General features: G+C 38.9%; 1 protein-coding gene across 4 annotated transcripts in view; it reads right to left on the minus strand.

The window, feature by feature from the left end:
- Positions 1–2,815: 2,815 nt before the first annotated feature.
- OPA1 (OPA1 mitochondrial dynamin like GTPase) overlaps positions 2,816–18,141 on the minus strand; it is a 99,176-nt gene continuing 83,850 nt past the window's right edge. For all 4 annotated transcript variants that reach the window (XM_049880193.1, XM_049880176.1, XM_049880185.1 and 1 more), the window contains 2 exons: positions 8,521–8,595; positions 2,816–5,885 (listed from right to left, as the gene is read on the minus strand). In XM_049880193.1, the coding sequence (XP_049736150.1) occupies positions 8,531–8,595 (65 nt within the window). In that variant the 3' untranslated portion in view covers positions 2,816–5,885; positions 8,521–8,530. The remainder of the gene's footprint in view (positions 5,886–8,520; positions 8,596–18,141) is intronic.

The following is an 18,141-nucleotide window of genomic DNA, read 5'->3' on the forward strand; positions in this document are numbered from 1 at the left end:
ATTCTCAGACAAACTTAATAAAACAAGAAGGTGGAGTTGACCTATTCTCTACATAATCCCTTTCAAATATTAGAGGTCTCGTGAGCTTTCAGCAAGTGCCAGATCACAGTTAACCAGGACTACATTTTCCGACAAGTGGATGAAATTCCCATTTCCATGCTGTTGTTAGGTGACTTAGTTATTACAAGAGTCAGCAGCAGAATTGACACTCAGCTTGAACGGTAAGGAGTGTAACGTGTTCTTCACAAGGCCCTAAGAAGCGTCTGTGGGAGGCTGCAGGCAATATCACCACAGTGGTGTCTGTGGCCTAGTTTTTTAGAAAAAAGATTTTTGAATCTTCTCAAATATCTGGATAGGAACCAGGCTCAATCCGGATTTTTTTTTTTAAAGACTCAAGTGATAAGACTTTTTACTGCAAAGAAGTGAGCACCTTTAAAACATTTAAGTTTTAAAACATTTAAAAGTAGCAGTTATTTCCTTGTCAGTGAGTTGGCCCCAAACGAACCTTAACACCAGTCCTATAGGTGAATCGGAGCCCTGGTGGTGCAGTGGTTAAGAGCTCAGCTGCTAATCACAAGGTTGACAGTTTGAATCCACCACCAGCTGCTCCTTGGAAATCCTATGGTGCAGTTAGTTCCACTCTGAATTATGGGGTCGCTATGAGTGGAATGGACTCAACGGCAACGGTTTGGTGTAGGTGAATCCAACTCACAAGAAGTCTTCCAGAGAGCTATCATGTATAAAAAAAAAAAAAAATCATGTATAGGCTCTCAGTTTTCAAGCTCGTAATTCAAGTAATTTATTTCAGGATACAGATTTAATCTCAGCCAATGTACCTCATGATGCAAGTGTTCCTTACCGTAAGCATTGTGAAACTATCTTCAGATGAAAATCACCCGCCTTCAAGCTGTCCTGATATTGTCACACTTTTTAATCTTCAGCAATGTTTGTGGTATTTGTCTTACCCCAAAGTCCTGGTGGCGCAGTGGTTAAGAGCTACAGCTATTAACCAAAAGGTCGGCAGTTCGAATCTACCAGCTGCTCCTCGGAAACCCGATGGGGCAGTTCTACCCCGTCTTATAGGGTTTCCAAGTCAGAATTGACTTGATGGTAACAAGTTTTTGGTTTTGTCTCAACCCTTAAGTTTTCTACATCTGTCAACTTAGTCTAACGTGTGTGGAAAATGACGGTCAGAGTTGTCACAAATTGGGTACGCTTGATTACCTTAAAGCGTGTTGTTGTAATATGTTCGTATTAGTCACAAGCACATAGTAGCTATTTCACCTAAATTGCTGTTAAATATTCAGTAACCAGACTCTTCAAATATTTTTTGGATACATGAAGATTTTGAACCTAACTGCACAAAGGATGAAAACTTCATTTAAAATACAACCATATTTTGGGCTTCACACTGTTTGGTCTGTGTGAGTCCTAAGAAGTGAGAGATGATAACATGACTGAAACATGTTCTTGTCTATGCACTTTCTAAAGGAATTGGCTGTCTCTTGACTTTTACTCGCCAGATACAAACACCCCACCCTCCAGCTACTACGTACTATATGCATGGAAGGAATTAGGACTTTTGTCTTTCCTCAGTTTTGATGTGAGCCAACTGTGTGAATCTTGGGGAAGTCACACCTACAGTCTGCCCTACTTCATCCATGTAACTATCAACCAACACTTAATAAGCAACCTTTATGAGCAAAGTTATGGGAGGAACTAAAAAAAATGAGTAAACAGATTTTATAATCAGGCGGTAGAATTCTCACCTTCCATGTGGGTGAGCCGGATTCCGTTCTCAACCAATATACCTCATGCATAGCCACCACCTGTCTGTCCTTGGAGGCTTGCATGTTGCTACGATGCTGAATAGGTTTCAGGGAAGCTTCCAGACTAAAATGGGCTAGGAAAAAAGGCCTGGCAATCTACTTCCAAAAATCAGCGAATGAAAACACTATGGATCACAATGGTTTGATCCCCATGATTCCATGGGGCTAATGCAGGACCTGGCAGCATTTGGTCCCACAGGGCAGCTAATAATAACACAAGGCTCCTTTGAGACCTGCCTTCCAGTAAGCCTCACGAATGACTAAGCATGTTAGCATCATTACCGAAAGTGATGGCCATGGAGGCAAAGTGCGGTTAGAAAGCATTTTTATGTATTTTATCAAAGAAAATACCCAAATGTTCTGATGAGTATTAAGATGTGATAAAGGAGCCCTGTTGGCACAGTGGGTAAGTGCTTGGCTGCTAACTAAAAGGATGGCGGTTCGAACTCACCAACCACTCCACGGAAGAAAGATGTGGCAGTCTGCTTCTGTAAAGATTACAACCTTGGAAACCCTATGGGGCAGCTCTACTCTGTGCTTTAGGATCACTGAGTCAGGATCGACCTGAGAGCACACAACAATATGAAAAACAGCATTGATTGATCACGGATTACAACCGTGAAATGCAAGGTATGTGAAATTGGAGCACTCAGAAAACAGCCTGACCAAGAGGCTTGTTAGGCCATGGGTTTGGTTGGTTATACTGGGGGGTGAAATATACCAACCAAAAAACCCACTGCTGTTGAGTTGATTCTGCCTCCTAGTGACCCACAGAGTGGAACTGCGCCACAGGATTTACAAGGACACATCTTTCTCCTTTGGAGTGGCTGGTGGGTTTGATTTGCTGACCTTTTGGTTAGCAGCTGAGCTCTTAACCACTGCGCCACCAGGCTCCCGGGGGGATAAAGCAGTGACCCTGTGTGTACAGGTCTCTCTCCCTAAAACAAAGACAATTTAAGAGATACTCTTCAATAATAGAATTATAATGGGGTTTAAATAGTTTTTAATTATTCATCTAGACAAACGACCTTAGATCAAGCACAAGCAAAATAGAAGTTGCAATAACATCTGCAGGGAGTAGGAAGGTTTTAAAAAATGATACAAAGTTCATTCACAGCTCATTCACAGCGCACAAGTGAAAACAAGCTTTAAATATTTAAATAACACACAGTGACGATGACTGTTCGAAACGAAAGCGTATTTTAAAGCACATTTTTGTCCTGCTAAACCATAGTCCATACCAGCTTAGAGAAATGAGATAAAAACCACTGCTTGGATCCCCTTTATTGGAAAACTAACACACCACATCTCTTTTCACAGATAAATACACCCAACATACATCTAAAATTATTAACTAGTTAAGTGGTTAACCTTTTAAACCTACACTCCGGATCTTGTCATCACGGGTAAAACTCCCAAGTTGTGAGGTTAGAAAGCACCATCGGACAATGTTCCCTGCTTGGGCTTACGCTGCTCATTTGCATCTTGGAGGCAACATTATTTGTGCGAAGGAGGCTGTTGGCTTAAAGCCTGGAAAACCGGAGTAATACAAAGAAGAAAGAATAAAATTAAAGCTACTGAGAAAGGCTGTTTGCCCCACCTGTAACAAAAGTAGTAGTTTCCAGTCGTTTATGCCCTACCTCCATATTCTGATTTTTTCAACTGATACTCTGATCAAGAAATGTTGGACATCATCTATTTACAATACCGAGCTGTGCTCACTCCATTCTTTGCAAATAGAAAAACATGATTCCTGTTCTAGTTGGAATTTAACTTCTGTATATTGAGTATCTGAAATGGCCTTTGTGATTTAAATTTAGATCACTTCTAATTTTGGAACTACAGGCACCACACACGGGGTTAGTGTTGACAATTGGGATTTTATTTTTTCTTTCAATGTCATCTGCATTTAATAAATACCTAGCTTTCAAAAAAAAAAAAAAGTATGCTTAATACAAGATCAGCTACAAAGAAAGAATATATATATATATAATCCCTGCAAGAAGCTATACTACTTGGAGGGGAGAAATCCGGGCTCAATGAAATTTTTAATAATATTAATTTATGTAATTTATTTATATATTTAAATTACAATTCTGATCTCTTCAAAGAAATGAAGATTCTCCCCCTTGAAACCTTTTTGTACAAAGCGATGTGCTCAAAGTACCAACTTCCGTCATTAGCCTTTTGCTTGAGAGCAATCCGTACAACTGTACAGCTGAGGTGATTTTTTCTAGGCCATAGCTCACAGAAATAAATATGGTCCTATGTTCTTTCTTCTCTAGACATAGATGTGCAGTTGTGAAGTGGTTGTGTTTTACAACCGCAAAAAAGAACTCATTAACGTTACATGTTGTCTGCTTCTGTGAGGGGGTTCACCTGTGGGTAAACTGTCTGTCTACCCGTTGCTGTCAAGTCAGTTCCAACTCACTGGTGAGGGATTTTTTAACTGGTGAGTCATGTCCTAATCTTCCTGCCGAGCTTTAGGGAGCTCTGCTCCCTTTCTGTTCACTACTGTCCTCAGGCATAAAAGTGGCACAAGATGTTCCCGACTAGGCGCTATCTACCAGGTGACAGCGTATACTGCTGTTAGTTGCTTACAAGTGGATCCACTTTTACTAAACAGCATAAAACAAGTATTTACTCAGTTGGAGTAAACTGTCAACTTCTGAAATATTTTGGGATGTCCTTCAACTTTGTATACTGAGCGCCAGACCTTAAGAAATGACAATAAAGAATGTATTGATGTTTATTAAAAAAAAAAAAAAAAAGGGCGGGGGGGTGCAAGGGAACTGTTACCAAAAACAACTCCAAGAAAAGGAGTATGCAGTAAATTGTAAAATAAAAACTGTCACATGATGGCCAATTTTATTATAATACCCCAGTGCTGTATGAAAAGGCTCATAGAGCAGAGCTCAACGAGAAAAACATTTTAAGTCAAAATGGTGTATCTCTTTGCTTTAAAGTCCTTTAGCCAATAAAAAAAAAAATTTATATAAAATACATGAAAATGATGTGAGGGTATTCATATAATTGAACTTCAATGAATTAAACTTTAAAATTTTTCTTTAAACACTTAGCTAAGAGAGGACGTTTAACATTATTCTAACTGTTGAAATCACGTCTATTTAAACTAAAGTCTTAGGAAAGAAAGCCTTCTCCTGATGGCCAAGCTCAAATGAATGAGAATAGTCTAAATAAAATGAATGAATTGATTATCCTAATCTTCCCCATCCTGGGCCATAGTCCAATGGCTCTGTCAACAGAAAAACAATAAAAAACAAAACAAAACAAAAAAAAAACCACTGTTAACAGAAAGTCTAACTCAAGTATACAACACCCAAAATAAATTGATTTCAAATGGATACAGAAAGTACAAAATCATCAACTGAAACACACCAGTAAACTGCTACCAACTTAGCTTTGCAGCTGTCAGTGGAGGGTTGAAATCTCTTGGACTGAATATTACCATCAAATTAGCCTGTCTGAGAGGTTCTTCCATTAACCAGTTTTATTTCACGTGGTGAATATAAACTGAATTATCACAGCTGAATAGCTCCTAGGTACAGAACATTACAGATACAGACAACAACTTAGCAGGTTATCATCATTTTATATACAACTGATAACTTAAAAAAAAATGTTAAGTTTTATTTCACAACACGTAGCATTATTTTTCTGGAAAAGAAACTGACATCAGGTAATATCAGTTAATGAGTGAGCTGTACTAAGTGCCGCCACCACGAATGAGACAGCAAGCAGGAGAGTAAGTCTCTCATTTTGGGCACCAAACGGAATGGCCATAGCACTTATATTATCCTGATTTGTCACTTCAATACAATAAAGCAGGCTGTGAATGCCATTTCCACTGCTCTTCCATTCAAAGGCCAGCTGGTGGTTAAGGCGTCTCTAGCACGCACACATGATTTTTATCCCATGACTTTATTGTATGTTTAGAAAGGCGAGTGGAATAGCAGAAAAACAAGAGGCAGGACAAAGGACTTGGGAGGAATTTTCTTTCTTCATACATATGCGGAGCCAGTTATGAGTGAAATTCTGAAAAACAGAAAGCATTTCATAATTTTAGGTCTGGGGAGACAAATGTAAAATTTCTTAGGAAACGTCATTCACAGACACTGACGTGTACCTTCCTACATTTGCTAGTTTTGTCAGAAATCGCTGAAAGTATTACCTACCACGATATTAGCATAATTTTATCAAACCTGACGAATGAATCATAAAGATATTGTTAATTCATTTTCTTACAGAAAAGGTGTAAAAAAACCTATTGTATTAAAATTGATGGGTAGAGAAAGACTCTGTATGGCAGTGTTCAGTATAAACATCTTTAGCAAGTATCAGAATTACCCACCAAACCAAACCCAGTGCCGTTGAGTCAATTCTGACTCATAGCGACCCTATAGGAGAGAGTAGAACTACCCCATAAAGTTTCCAAGGAGCACCTGGCGGATATGAACTGCCAACCCTTTGGTTTGCAGCCATAGCACTTACCCACTACGCTGCCAGGGTCTCCATCAGAATTACAGTTACTTGAAACTATTAAAACAAATTAAATTATCAGGATGAGGAACTCCATACATGTGAAAGGCCATAATTCAGAAATAATTTACTTTTTCCCAAATTAGCCTAGAGTACTACTACTCTTTGGAATCCTTGGGTGGAACAAATGGTTAAACGCTTGACTACTAGCCGGAAGGTTCAGAGTCCAAACCCACCCTGAGGTGCCTCGGAAGATAGGCCTGGTGATCTGCTTCTGAGAGATGGCAGCCTTAAAAACCCTATGGACCAGTTCTACTCTGCATACATGGGGTCGCCCTGAGCTGGAATAGACCTGATGGCAGCTAACGCTAATATTGTTTAGGATGCTTCACAGGTTTTATAAATGATCAGAATGAAACAAGGCTATCATTTTTGTCAGGTTTATTCTTTTAAATGGATCTGCAGTGTCCAAACAGGTATTCCAATTCCTAGATATGACGTAACAGTTCTGAGTCATAAATTACAAGGGAAGAGCCTTAGAGACTCTGGAGAAGGAGGGAACAAGAAAAATTGTGACAGCTCCCATGCTAGGGGCTTCCTTGTGCACAGTATCATCGCGCCGTGGCCTGAGGAACATCAAGGCCTGCTGCGGGGACAGACTCCCTGGCAGGAAAGGCATGTTTCCAGGAGCAAGGCAACTCTCTATGTCACACTGAGCAGCTTAGGGAGGGGAAGAGATACTATTATGTAAAACAAGGGCTGGTGTGGGGCCTTCTCATTTCAGTTTATATGTTTAATGGTGTTTCTGGTGCTTTCATGGATTTCCCCCTGCCTTCAAGACCCTGTCTGTGAACGAAAGGACCAGGTGAACCCCAAAGTTGAAGAGGAGAACCTTCAAACCAAGAAGGTTCTTGTTTATCCCTAATAATAACTATCAATAGTGATCATGATGATGACGGTAATACCACTGCACTTTAAGTTTTAAAATAATTTTCCATACACTAAAGAAACAGAAAACATTTAAAAACATAGACACAGTTAAAACACTGAAATTATTTTTGATCTGTGCTAAAGATGATTGATATTTTTAGCATCTCGATGTATTTTTGTGTCCATCCATCTAGACATCAGCCTTAACTTAGGAAAGAGAAACCAAAAAAAAAAAAAAAAAAAACCAAGAGACAAGGGAATAAAGCTTTACTCCACAGCCGCCAGCTTTCTAACCCCTCCCTCTGGCACTCACTATGCGTCCCTTTCTGTCTTGCTTTCTCCAATGTATTTCCCCTAGGGTAAAGTGGGGAGCTGGGTTTAAGGGCCTTTTCTGAACAGAACTGAGTGCAGCTGGGGAGTGAACCTGTAACATTTCTACTCCTTCCAGCTCTGACTGTGCTGCAGGCTGCTTATAGGGTGAGGCTCACAGATAATGTGATTAACTAAATAGCTTAAATAAATGATAATGGCATAATTACAGTGTTTTTCTAATTTCTTCAGTAAAAGCAAAAGATTTACTAATTATAACTCTGCAGAGATAATTAAAAATTGACTATGCTACTCCGGGAAGTCTTTAGAGATAATGCTATTTTATCGGGATCATGCTTATAATGGTCGGACTACAGAATCAGACAAGAGTCAACATATTCTGAAAAGTAGAAAATTCTATGGCTATGTAAGTTGTTTTGGACAGGAAAGAGGTTTATCTAAATGTTTTTAAACATAAGAGAACAAGATTAAACACAACTATTAAAGTTTTATATCAAGCCAAATAAAAGCTTCTCAAGTCAACTCCTCAACATACATGTAATTATCCATTGGCTGTGAACTCTGAGCAATAACATGACGACGGCTACAAAATTTGGATTAAAATAAGAGCAGTTCGATTCTTTACATGCAGAGAATTTATCAGCCACCTGCATATTATGAACTATCTTGGCCCTCTGTCACCTAATGTGGCTTCTCTTCAAAGTGAGTTCTAGAGGATGTTTTTAGTTCAGCCAGAAGGGAACCAAGTTATGCGAAGGAACCTTATAAATACGGAATTCAGAACCCAGTTTCAGAGTCATGCCATTAAAACTGTTACATTATGAGGAGCAAGTAGGGTACAGTCAAATAGAAAGATGAACTATGAAAATAAGTCTAAAATATAAATTCTGTGGTTAGTATGTACCAATGCAATAAGAGAGCTTTTACTCACATAATACAATTTATTTCTCCTTATGCAGGGCTTCAATGAAAGCATCAAGTTTTTCTTGAATTTCTCTAACTTTCTCTGTGGAGGTAAAAAGAGATGAAGAATTAGTTTAATAAAATACTGGTTTATTTTTCAAAGGTATCACATTGGGATACTTGTTTAATTCTTTGGGAAGAAGGGAAAAAAGTAGAGTGTCACCATACCACATTATACCCAAGTACTGTACAGACAGGTTATAAGTAGTACCTCTTAACCATTTTGCAAAGGAGGAAGGATGAAGAAGTGTGTCACCAACGCCTTTGAGAATCTAGTAAGAACTATGGACTCTTACACAGAACAATGCATGTGTACATACACGTAAAATTACGTCTAGAATTTTAAGAAGCTCACAGATTCCCCGAAGCCCAAACAAGGACTTGCAGTTAGCAATGTCTGGAACAGAGAAAAATGTAAAACAATGAAACCATTAAAAAAAAAAGAGAGAGAAGAAAATACCAGTGAGTATTCAGCTAGCCATTGACTGGGAAATGACTTTCTAGAGTACAGTAATGGGAAGAACCATTCCAAAGGAAAAGATAACCAATATAACTAAATTAAAACATTAAACATTTTATATGCCAAAATGTCACCAAGGAAAATATCTGCAACAAACCTGAAAAGATCGGTCACACTTTATTTTCTCTCTGAAATGTGAAGATTTCCATCACAGGTTTAACTAATCACAGTACATACTAATCTCCTATTAGTAGAAAGGGGAAAGCTCTATATACTACTTCATTGCTAAATCAAATACATACCTATTTTAACACACAGGCTATAGTAAACATGATAACACATCTTTCGGCCCTCTTAACAATTTAATCTATTAGTGGGAATTATCAGTGAAAGTAAATTGATTGGTTCAAAGCTAGTGATCTAGAGGCAAAACTGCAAAGGGTTCTCCTTTATATTGATAGAAAAATTGTATTTCTAAGGTGAATTCAACACTCAATATCTATTATCTTTTACATTCAAAAGGAAACAGTCTGCAACTGAAGATGTAAGTATCCCTTAACCCTGTGAGACCGCATCAGTTGATGAATACCCAAGAAAAGGAAGAGTTGTCCTTTTCATGATTCCTATTACCCATGCAGGTACTCAACAAAGCCTACCATGATAATTTAACACCTTTAATTCTTGGTATTACACTAAGACTAATACAAAAGCGGTAAGAAAAATATCCTATTAATCAAACTATTTATTGAGAAAATATCATAATGATTATCACAAAGGTGGCATAAACTCATCATACGCAAAATTAAACTAGAAAATCCAACTCATCTCTTGGAAGTTTGGTCTGTATTTTTTTGGTAGGCAGATTTCCATTTTTTAATCAGCAGGCAAACCAGCAAACATACTTGCTTTTCCAAAGGAAGGCTGCATTCTTATTTTTAAAATTAAGTCATCTAGTTGCTTTGACAATTTCATCAATGACTATTTAGAGGTTCCAAATAAGTGCAGCTCATTAATTAAAGGATTTTTAAAAGGCTGGGGGGGGGGGACGGGGGAGGGGGTTGAGGGAGGAGGAAAAGAGTTTTCTGTATTTCTTAGTGTCACAAATTTTAGAAATGGGTAAAGTCATAAAAAAAAATCACGTAGCTTAAGTTGAACAACACATGGAAATCTACATTAGGTGTTTACAGCCCCAGCAGCTTCTCTAAACATTTCACTGAGAAAGACTTCTACTTGGGAAAGCTGTACTAGATGAGCAGGAAACCCAGTTCTATTTGGTACACAATCTAGTACAATCGGGCAGCTGCAGGGCCAGCTCCATCTATCCTTTTGCCCTGCCCATGATCTCCATCCTCAGCCGGGCAGCCTATGTGTGGGCAGTGGTGCAGTGGTTCCCTCGTGAGGGACTGTCCTGTGGTTCACTCATGAGACTGTCCAGTGGTTCACCAATGAGGGACTGTCCAGTGGTTCCCTCATGAGCGACTGTCCTGTGGTTCCCTCGTGAGACTGTCCTGTGGTTCCCTCATGAGGAACTGTCCAGTGGTTCCCTCGTGAGAGACTGTCCTGTGGTTCTCTCATGAGGGACTGTCCAGTGGTTCCCTCGTGAGGGACTGTCCTGTGGTTCACTCATGAGAGACTGTCCAGTGGTTCACTCGTGAGGGATAGTCCTGTGGTTCACCAATGAGGGACTGTCCAGTGGTTCCCTCATGAGGAACTGTCCAGTGGTTCCCTCGTGAGAGACTGTCCTGTGGTTCCCTCATGAGGAACTGTCCAGTGGTTCCCTCGTGAGAGACTGTCCTATGGTTCCCTCATGAGGGACTGTCCAGTGGTTCCCTCGTGAGGGACTGTCCTGTGGTTCACTCATGAGAGACTGTCCAGTGGTTCACTCGTGAGGGACAGTCCTGTGGTTCACCAATGAGGGACTGTCCAGTGGTTCCCTCATGAGAGACTGTCCTGTGGTCCCCTCATGAGGAACTGTCCAGAGCAAGATCTATCTGCAATGAAAGAGACCAAGAGGCACTCTGAAGCAGGTGTATAACTCTGTGGAGTCCGAATGAATGATTAAGGATAAGCAATTTTTTTCCCTAAATGAATGCAAAAGGACGATTTAAAAACCAAAGACTAAGGAAAAAAAAAAGTCAAATTTCCCTTAGACAGATACAAAGCTAAGCTGTAAAACAAAAATATTTTACAATTAGAATATCAGGACACAGAACCATCAGGTCCGGAAATCTCAAAAATGACAGAAAGGGCATTTATGTAAGTTACTAGGAATAGGGGAAAAAAAAATAAAGGCGGTAAATGTTAAAAAAAAAAAAAAAAAAATTGTGACAAACATCCTTTTAACACCAAATAAAACCCCTGTACTTCTCTGTTCTTTCCTTCCCTAATATAACATACTCACTGGAGTGGTGTCTGGACACAAACGACACCCTGCCTTGAGAGGCACTCATTGCTTACTCACTACCTTGTACCTACTATGTCTTGGGTGATTTCAGATTCTACACTTCATACGCCACTCTCATTTCCCCTTACACAATCTGCAGGTATCACTGCTAAAAATGAGACCGGAAAAGCCCGGGGAGTTAGGCCAACTATGGTCATGGAGCTGACAGCTGAGCCAGGGCTGACTGTGTCCTCTGACTCACACACACATGCGAGAGCTGCTACTACATGTTAACCCTAAGGGGAAGCACAACTAATGCTGTTATTTTACGTATATTTGTTATAAGTATTACACTTTACATAAAATACATTATTTTGGTAAGAATCAGGGAAAGGTGTAGTTACCAAAAAAAGCACCTCCTAAATAGTCTGGTGCCTCAGGATGACCAAATACATTAACACATCCTCATGAATTTTACCAACTGTGATCGTTAAGGTTGTGTGTCTGCTGCAAGTAGCCAATCAGCTGAAGGGAGTTTCCTTGGGCATGGGGCCTGCACTGAATGTAAGTGGCTATTCTGGTAAGGCTTGGGAGCTTCTGCTTGTTCTGGATGCTGCACCTGGCTCCTGTTCACCTGACCTCTGGTTCTTGGGACTTGAGCTAGCAGCTTGCCTGTGGTCTTGCCTGCTGATCTTTGGGATTCATCGATCTTTGCAGCCTGTGGGCACGCACCCTGCTCTCCGACCTGCTGATCTCGGGTGCCAGCCCCTGTGGCTACACGCATCAGGAGAAGCCTCTATCCTGACCCATGGACTTGGGACGTTCCAGCCTCTACAACTATGTGAGCCATCTCCTTGATACTAATCTCTCTCTCTATATTAATATGCTTCTCTAGAGAACCTGGCCTAAGAAACCACCTCTTGAGGAGACCAGATTTATCCACCTTTGGAGACAACTTTGGAGGATAATACAAGTGCTAAACCAGACAAAAAAGTTCAGCGTGTTCTGTGTTAACAATGGCTAGCTCATTGTATATGCTCACTTAATATTCAATAAATGAATGAGGTTCCAAAAGAATATGGCACATGGCACAGACAATAAGTGCTGTGGGTTACTGAAAAGGAAAAAGAACAAAACAAAACACTTGGCAGGCTTCCTGGATGTTATACATTCACCAAATGGCAGAAGTCAGGACAGAGAAGCTAGTGCAAGCCTAGGGACAGGTGGCAGGGTACACACACGCAGAGCCAGTGAAGGTCAAGGAAAGCTGGTGTGTCACACCCTAACCTGGAACAGAGAATACTCAGGTCTCACAGCACCTTATTATCGAGCTGAAATGTGTTGTGTTTTGCAGCTTTATAAGCTAAATTTTGATTTCATGCTTCACAAGGACACTACACTACAAATGAATAAGCAGCATTATTTCCCATGTATCAATTCATTCATTTAAAATTTCAATATAAATATCCCACACTGTCTTGTATACTCACTATGTCACCTGCTTATACAGAAAAGTGAGTCATAAAAAACCAGGTTGAATGTCAGCAACTAAAACTTTCTACATTCCCATCCAATTTAAAGTCCCAGTATTACACTGTTTTCAAATTCCCAAATCTTACTTATTTACCTATTTTATCACTGGAAATTACTTTCCCATAGAAATGTGCAGAGATCAGCATGGCTGATTATAAAGCAAACTTCCTTTTCTGCTATTACTTGTATTAAATATTCATAACTAGGGAATTCTTACAAAATCTGTGATTTACTTGATAAATCAGCTCAGGAAGGAGTAACAAAGTTGCTATTTCTGCCACACTGAAACAGCCAATCCTACATGAAGAAAATGCCGAGTCTACTTTTCATTTACCCAGTGTTTACTTAAAAGATGAGCTATTTCAAACATTGATTCATTGTGCTTCTCGACTGAGTCATGAATATTCCCATAATCCTCGACTCATAAACCGTCAGTCTCAGTGAATGAAGTGCCTTCTCTTTTTTCTTTTTTCCCTTCAGATGACTTGACACCCATTCATGCTCTGGGTCTCTTTATCTCTACATGAAATGATACTGCTACTCTCATTTTCTTTTTGAGTCTTCTGATACTTGCTCTAAGAGTCTCAAATATAGACTAATCTGTAATTAGGTTTTGAATAAACTGTGAACACCAAAAGGCCGAGCCCGGCAGAAGGTTCACTTCAGTGCTTACTAACAGTTTAGAACAAAGAACCACAAGCAATACCCCGACATGCTCTGAATCAACTTTGACAATTTGAGATGTTTGTAAGGAAAGTATGAAGAAACAAGCTGTATTTGAAGCGAACCACACATCCACAGACCCAAATGCACCCCAACAGAGAGGTTTTATAACACGCTGCAGAAGCACTCTGTATCCAGCTTCAGGACCCCTCCTTATAGGCGACATTCTGCTGTAAAAAGCAGTTCACTAAAGGACTGAAAATTAAAGACACTTCTTGGTATGCAATACATGTTGTTCCTGAAAATGCTGGCTTTTTATTAACCAATTACACCATAAGTGCTCTTTAGAAGTTCAGTATTAAGGCAATCATCTAGGATATGGGGAAATAAGGATCAGGAAAGATGAACAAGAGACCAGATTCAAAATTCTGAAAATTATAGTCGAAAACTTAGCTTTAACAGAGGACAAAATGTGTACCTTTTATAGCTGATGAAACAAGAACCAAAGAGAAACAGTGAAAGGTACGCAACAAAATTTAGCATTATCTTTTGAATCTTAGCCCTATAGCCCTCCCTCCTCAAAATAAGGCATAACAATGCTTAAACGGTCATTAAGGAAGAAAATCAGAATTCGTCTGCTTGTTACAGAAGGAGGAGGCGCCAATTAATCCGTCCTGGGAAGCTGCTTCAGGCTGGTATAGTATTTTCAAAGCCTGGGTCCCCGACTTCTGTGAAGGTTTTAATAGGGTTCTTTGGGTTATCTCCATTATTTCCAAAGTCCCAATGGAAACCTTTGCTTTGGACTGGGATTATATCCACTCTAGAACCCTTCATTCAGGTTGAAATTGTAGCTATGCGTTTCTTCTAAAACAGACTTCACAGTAAAAAAATCACAGTAGACAATGATAAAAAAGAGTACTTGATTGGTGGGGGGGTGGAGGCGGGAAGGTTAGAAGTCCCTGGTCTTATACCTCTAATCATCAATGGGGCAGTTATTTTATATAACTTTTTATTAAGGTGAAAACAGGATGTGTTATAAGGTACATCATTTTGGGATCAGGAGACCTAAATTTCTAATCCCACCTCTGCCATTAAGCTTATGAGTGGACAAGTCCCAGCCCAGCTTCTCTCTTTATAAAATGAGGGAACGTGTCCAGTAGAATTCAAAGCCCATATAACTTTAAAATTTGGAACTAAAATAGACTTTTCTGTCTCTTCGTATGCATACAACTGCAGCTTTTACACTTAATGGTCTTTTTGTTTATTCGTTACCCGTTTATTTCTTTAATGTTAAACTTCTAGTAAAAAAATGCAATTCCAAATTACAATATTATTCTTACGGGGCTACATAATTCATTTTGGCCAGATCAGTTCTATGGTATTTCCAAGAATCAATGTGAGGAACAGCAGGGATTGCTTGTATGAATTATCTACCTCAAAAAAGCCTGTCATGTGAAATCACCACCTGGCACAGCACTTGCTCTGTAGATGTCCATGAATATGCATTGTTGCTGACTGATCTGACTTAACTTATACTTAATTCAAATATTAAAGATGATTATTTAAAAAACTGCTATTTTCATATACCAGAACAATATGGCTTAGAAAGAAAGCTGCTGTAAGAAAAGTCTGTGAGGCAAACTACTACAACTTCTGTCTGCTGAATGTATAAATAGCTCAATCGTGACTTGTTGAGGCTAGCTGAAATTCAGCTTTTTGTTTTTGAACTCTTCTCACTACAAGCATTTCTACCAGGCAGGCACCTTTTGGCTAGTATAATGACAGTCTCTCCAAATGCTTTCCTGATATTTTGAAGTCTATTCCTCAAAAGTCCTCAGTATGGATGAACACGGAGTGGCCTTATATTCAGATGCTCACATTGGTGAGGGCTTCCAACTTTCCTAAGCGGATGGCAACGCTCATTTCAGCTCTGCTAAGCTATAGGGTTGCTATGAGTCGGAACTGACTCAATGGTAGGTTTTTTTTTTTTTTTTTTGGAAGCTATTATGCTTATGGATCTGCCCTTAACTAACAACACAGAGTAGCACCATTCCTGGTACCTGTCAGTGTCCATGAATGTAGAACCTTGAACTCTCTGCTGGGTGATATGTATTAAAAGCTCGGCTGCAAGAAGAAATGATATTTATGACAGACTGTATGGCAGATGTATAATATTTCTCTAGATACTCAATATTTCATCTTTGGAGATGCCAAATCAAATAGCTGTGTATCTGGACTGCATCACTTTGATTCCCCCATAACTGCTTATGCTATCAGCCTATGTTGAGAAGCTTTACAATCCAGAGCCCCAGGAAATTAATGATTGCGCCATCTGATCCACTGTACTTTATAACTCAGTGTCTCTCAGGTGTGTGTACTAGGAACACCGACGCTGCTCCTAAGCAGTTGCTCATTTGTTGTCTGCCGGCCACTAGAAACCACGCAACCAACTTTGCTTTCCATTTTGCATCAGCCACTGGGAAGCTCAGGGCTGGATTTGCAGCTAGATTTCTAGCACAGATTACAGAGCTCTGGAGCATGCACTTTGAGGGGTACAGTCTGAACCCAAGCTTCATTTTATTTCACTTACCTGGGTTTTCTCTTCCCTTCCACTCAAGTTCTTCACTTAGGTATTTTTAACATTTTTTTGCATAGGATCTATCTTTGTAAGGTGCCTCAAATCCTCTCTAGGATGAGACAGGGAATACAGAAACAAACTAACGAGCTCGTTTGTATACCATTAGCCAGCTGATTCACTTCAACATACCGTAATATACTGGAAGTGGTCTTTCTTTTTATACTGGTAATGCTTTTTAAATGAGTAATTAAAGAACACTTTGAGGAGTACTATTTGTCATATTTTGCCTACTCGTGGAAGAGAAAAATTAGATTATTTTTATTTATATTCAATTCTTCCAAAACCTGGTGTCACAAATACCTGTATTTAACTAAGGCATTTTCAGCAACAAAAAAATTCATAATTTTTTATGGTAGTCATGATCTTTCTAAATTTAAAAGTTAGAAAGATTTTAGTATAAGATGAAAATTTTCTACAGTCAATTACTGTGTTCTGAACCAAGTATATAAAATGTTCCATAATAATTACTCACAACTATAGAGAAAAAAACTTTGTTATTTTATACACTAACTCATTTATGGTACACTGCTTTATTTTCTCCAAACAAAAAGTTAAAAAATTACACTAATACATTCCTTTTCCTTCCTCAGAAAAGCCACCTAGGAATATATTTTTAAAAATATATGACCTAGGCAACTAAATGGCAACACTAGGGAAGTTTTTTTTTTTTTTTAAATCAGTAAAATATACCGTCCCAATCAATTCAAAATGCTTTTAAATAATCCATCATTTTTTCCCCCTTCTATTTTCCTCTGATTCTTAAAAGTATATCTTCCTCTGAATTTTGTTAAGAGGAAATTTGAAACATTTTAAGAATAGGAAAACCACCCAGGCAGTCCTTAAAGAGGCAGGACATCGTTTATCACGGGCAAAGACAGATTTATAAGAAGACGGCCCCTTCTGTTCCTTTAAGACTGCCAAACAGATGGGAAGTGAATGGACAGTCAATGGGACAAGAAAACACATGGGAGGTGCTGCTGTATGTACGTTCCCAGCAGAAGAAAGAGGTCAAGATTGTAACTGCATGACTGGGTCCTGGAAAGGGTCTTTCTTCAAGCTGTTACAAAGACAAACGTTGTTCCTCACCCTGCTGTCAAACTGTTATAAATATTGGTTTGTCAAAAGACCTTCAGTGCTGACGCTCTGAAAAGGAGGCGTAACAGACGATGAACCATGAGAATGACTCTTAACCAACTCATTAACGTAATGTCTCAAAGTAAAAGAAAACGATACAAAACGGGAGAATGTAATTCTGATTTACGGACTAAACTAAAAAAATATTTAAAAAATGAAATTAAGAGCCACAGGTTTTAATAAAGTTCTGAGTTAAGTGAGATGAAAAGCAAAAATAAAACAGGTTATATCTCTTCAAAGATCCGGCATTAGGACAAAGTGTCGTTAAACTTATCAAGCAGAGCAAACACACATTCGGGCTTTGCGAGGCTGATTTCACAAGTTCTCAGTTATTTCTTACAAAAGCCATGTAAGGGGGTAACATTACTGATACTCGTTCCAATAAGTCTGAAAAGGGCTCAGAGAAATAAAAATAGCTTGAGAATTAACTTCACACATTCACTAAAACTAGAAAATTACCTTTAAATTTAAGTCACTTTTTTTTTTCTGTAGAAAGGAAAATCACCAAATTCCAACAGCAATGAGAAAACATAACTTTATATACCTAGGGTATTGTTTCTGAGGAATGAAATGATTGCATATGCCTTTTTAAAAGACAAATTCATTATTCTAGATTCTTAATGATGACTGTCACTAGGAGAGGTGGCTGAGAAATTAACAAATATTTAAGATAATATAAAATAGGAAGCCAAATCAGAGGAACTTGCTTATCTTCAGTCACCCTACAAACACAACCCCAAAGAACAAAGATGAGCAGAATTTCAAAACAATTCTAAAA

This window comes from Elephas maximus, chromosome 1 (assembly GCF_024166365.1).
Source record: "Elephas maximus indicus isolate mEleMax1 chromosome 1, mEleMax1 primary haplotype, whole genome shotgun sequence".
Taxonomy (NCBI): domain Eukaryota; kingdom Metazoa; phylum Chordata; class Mammalia; order Proboscidea; family Elephantidae; genus Elephas; species Elephas maximus.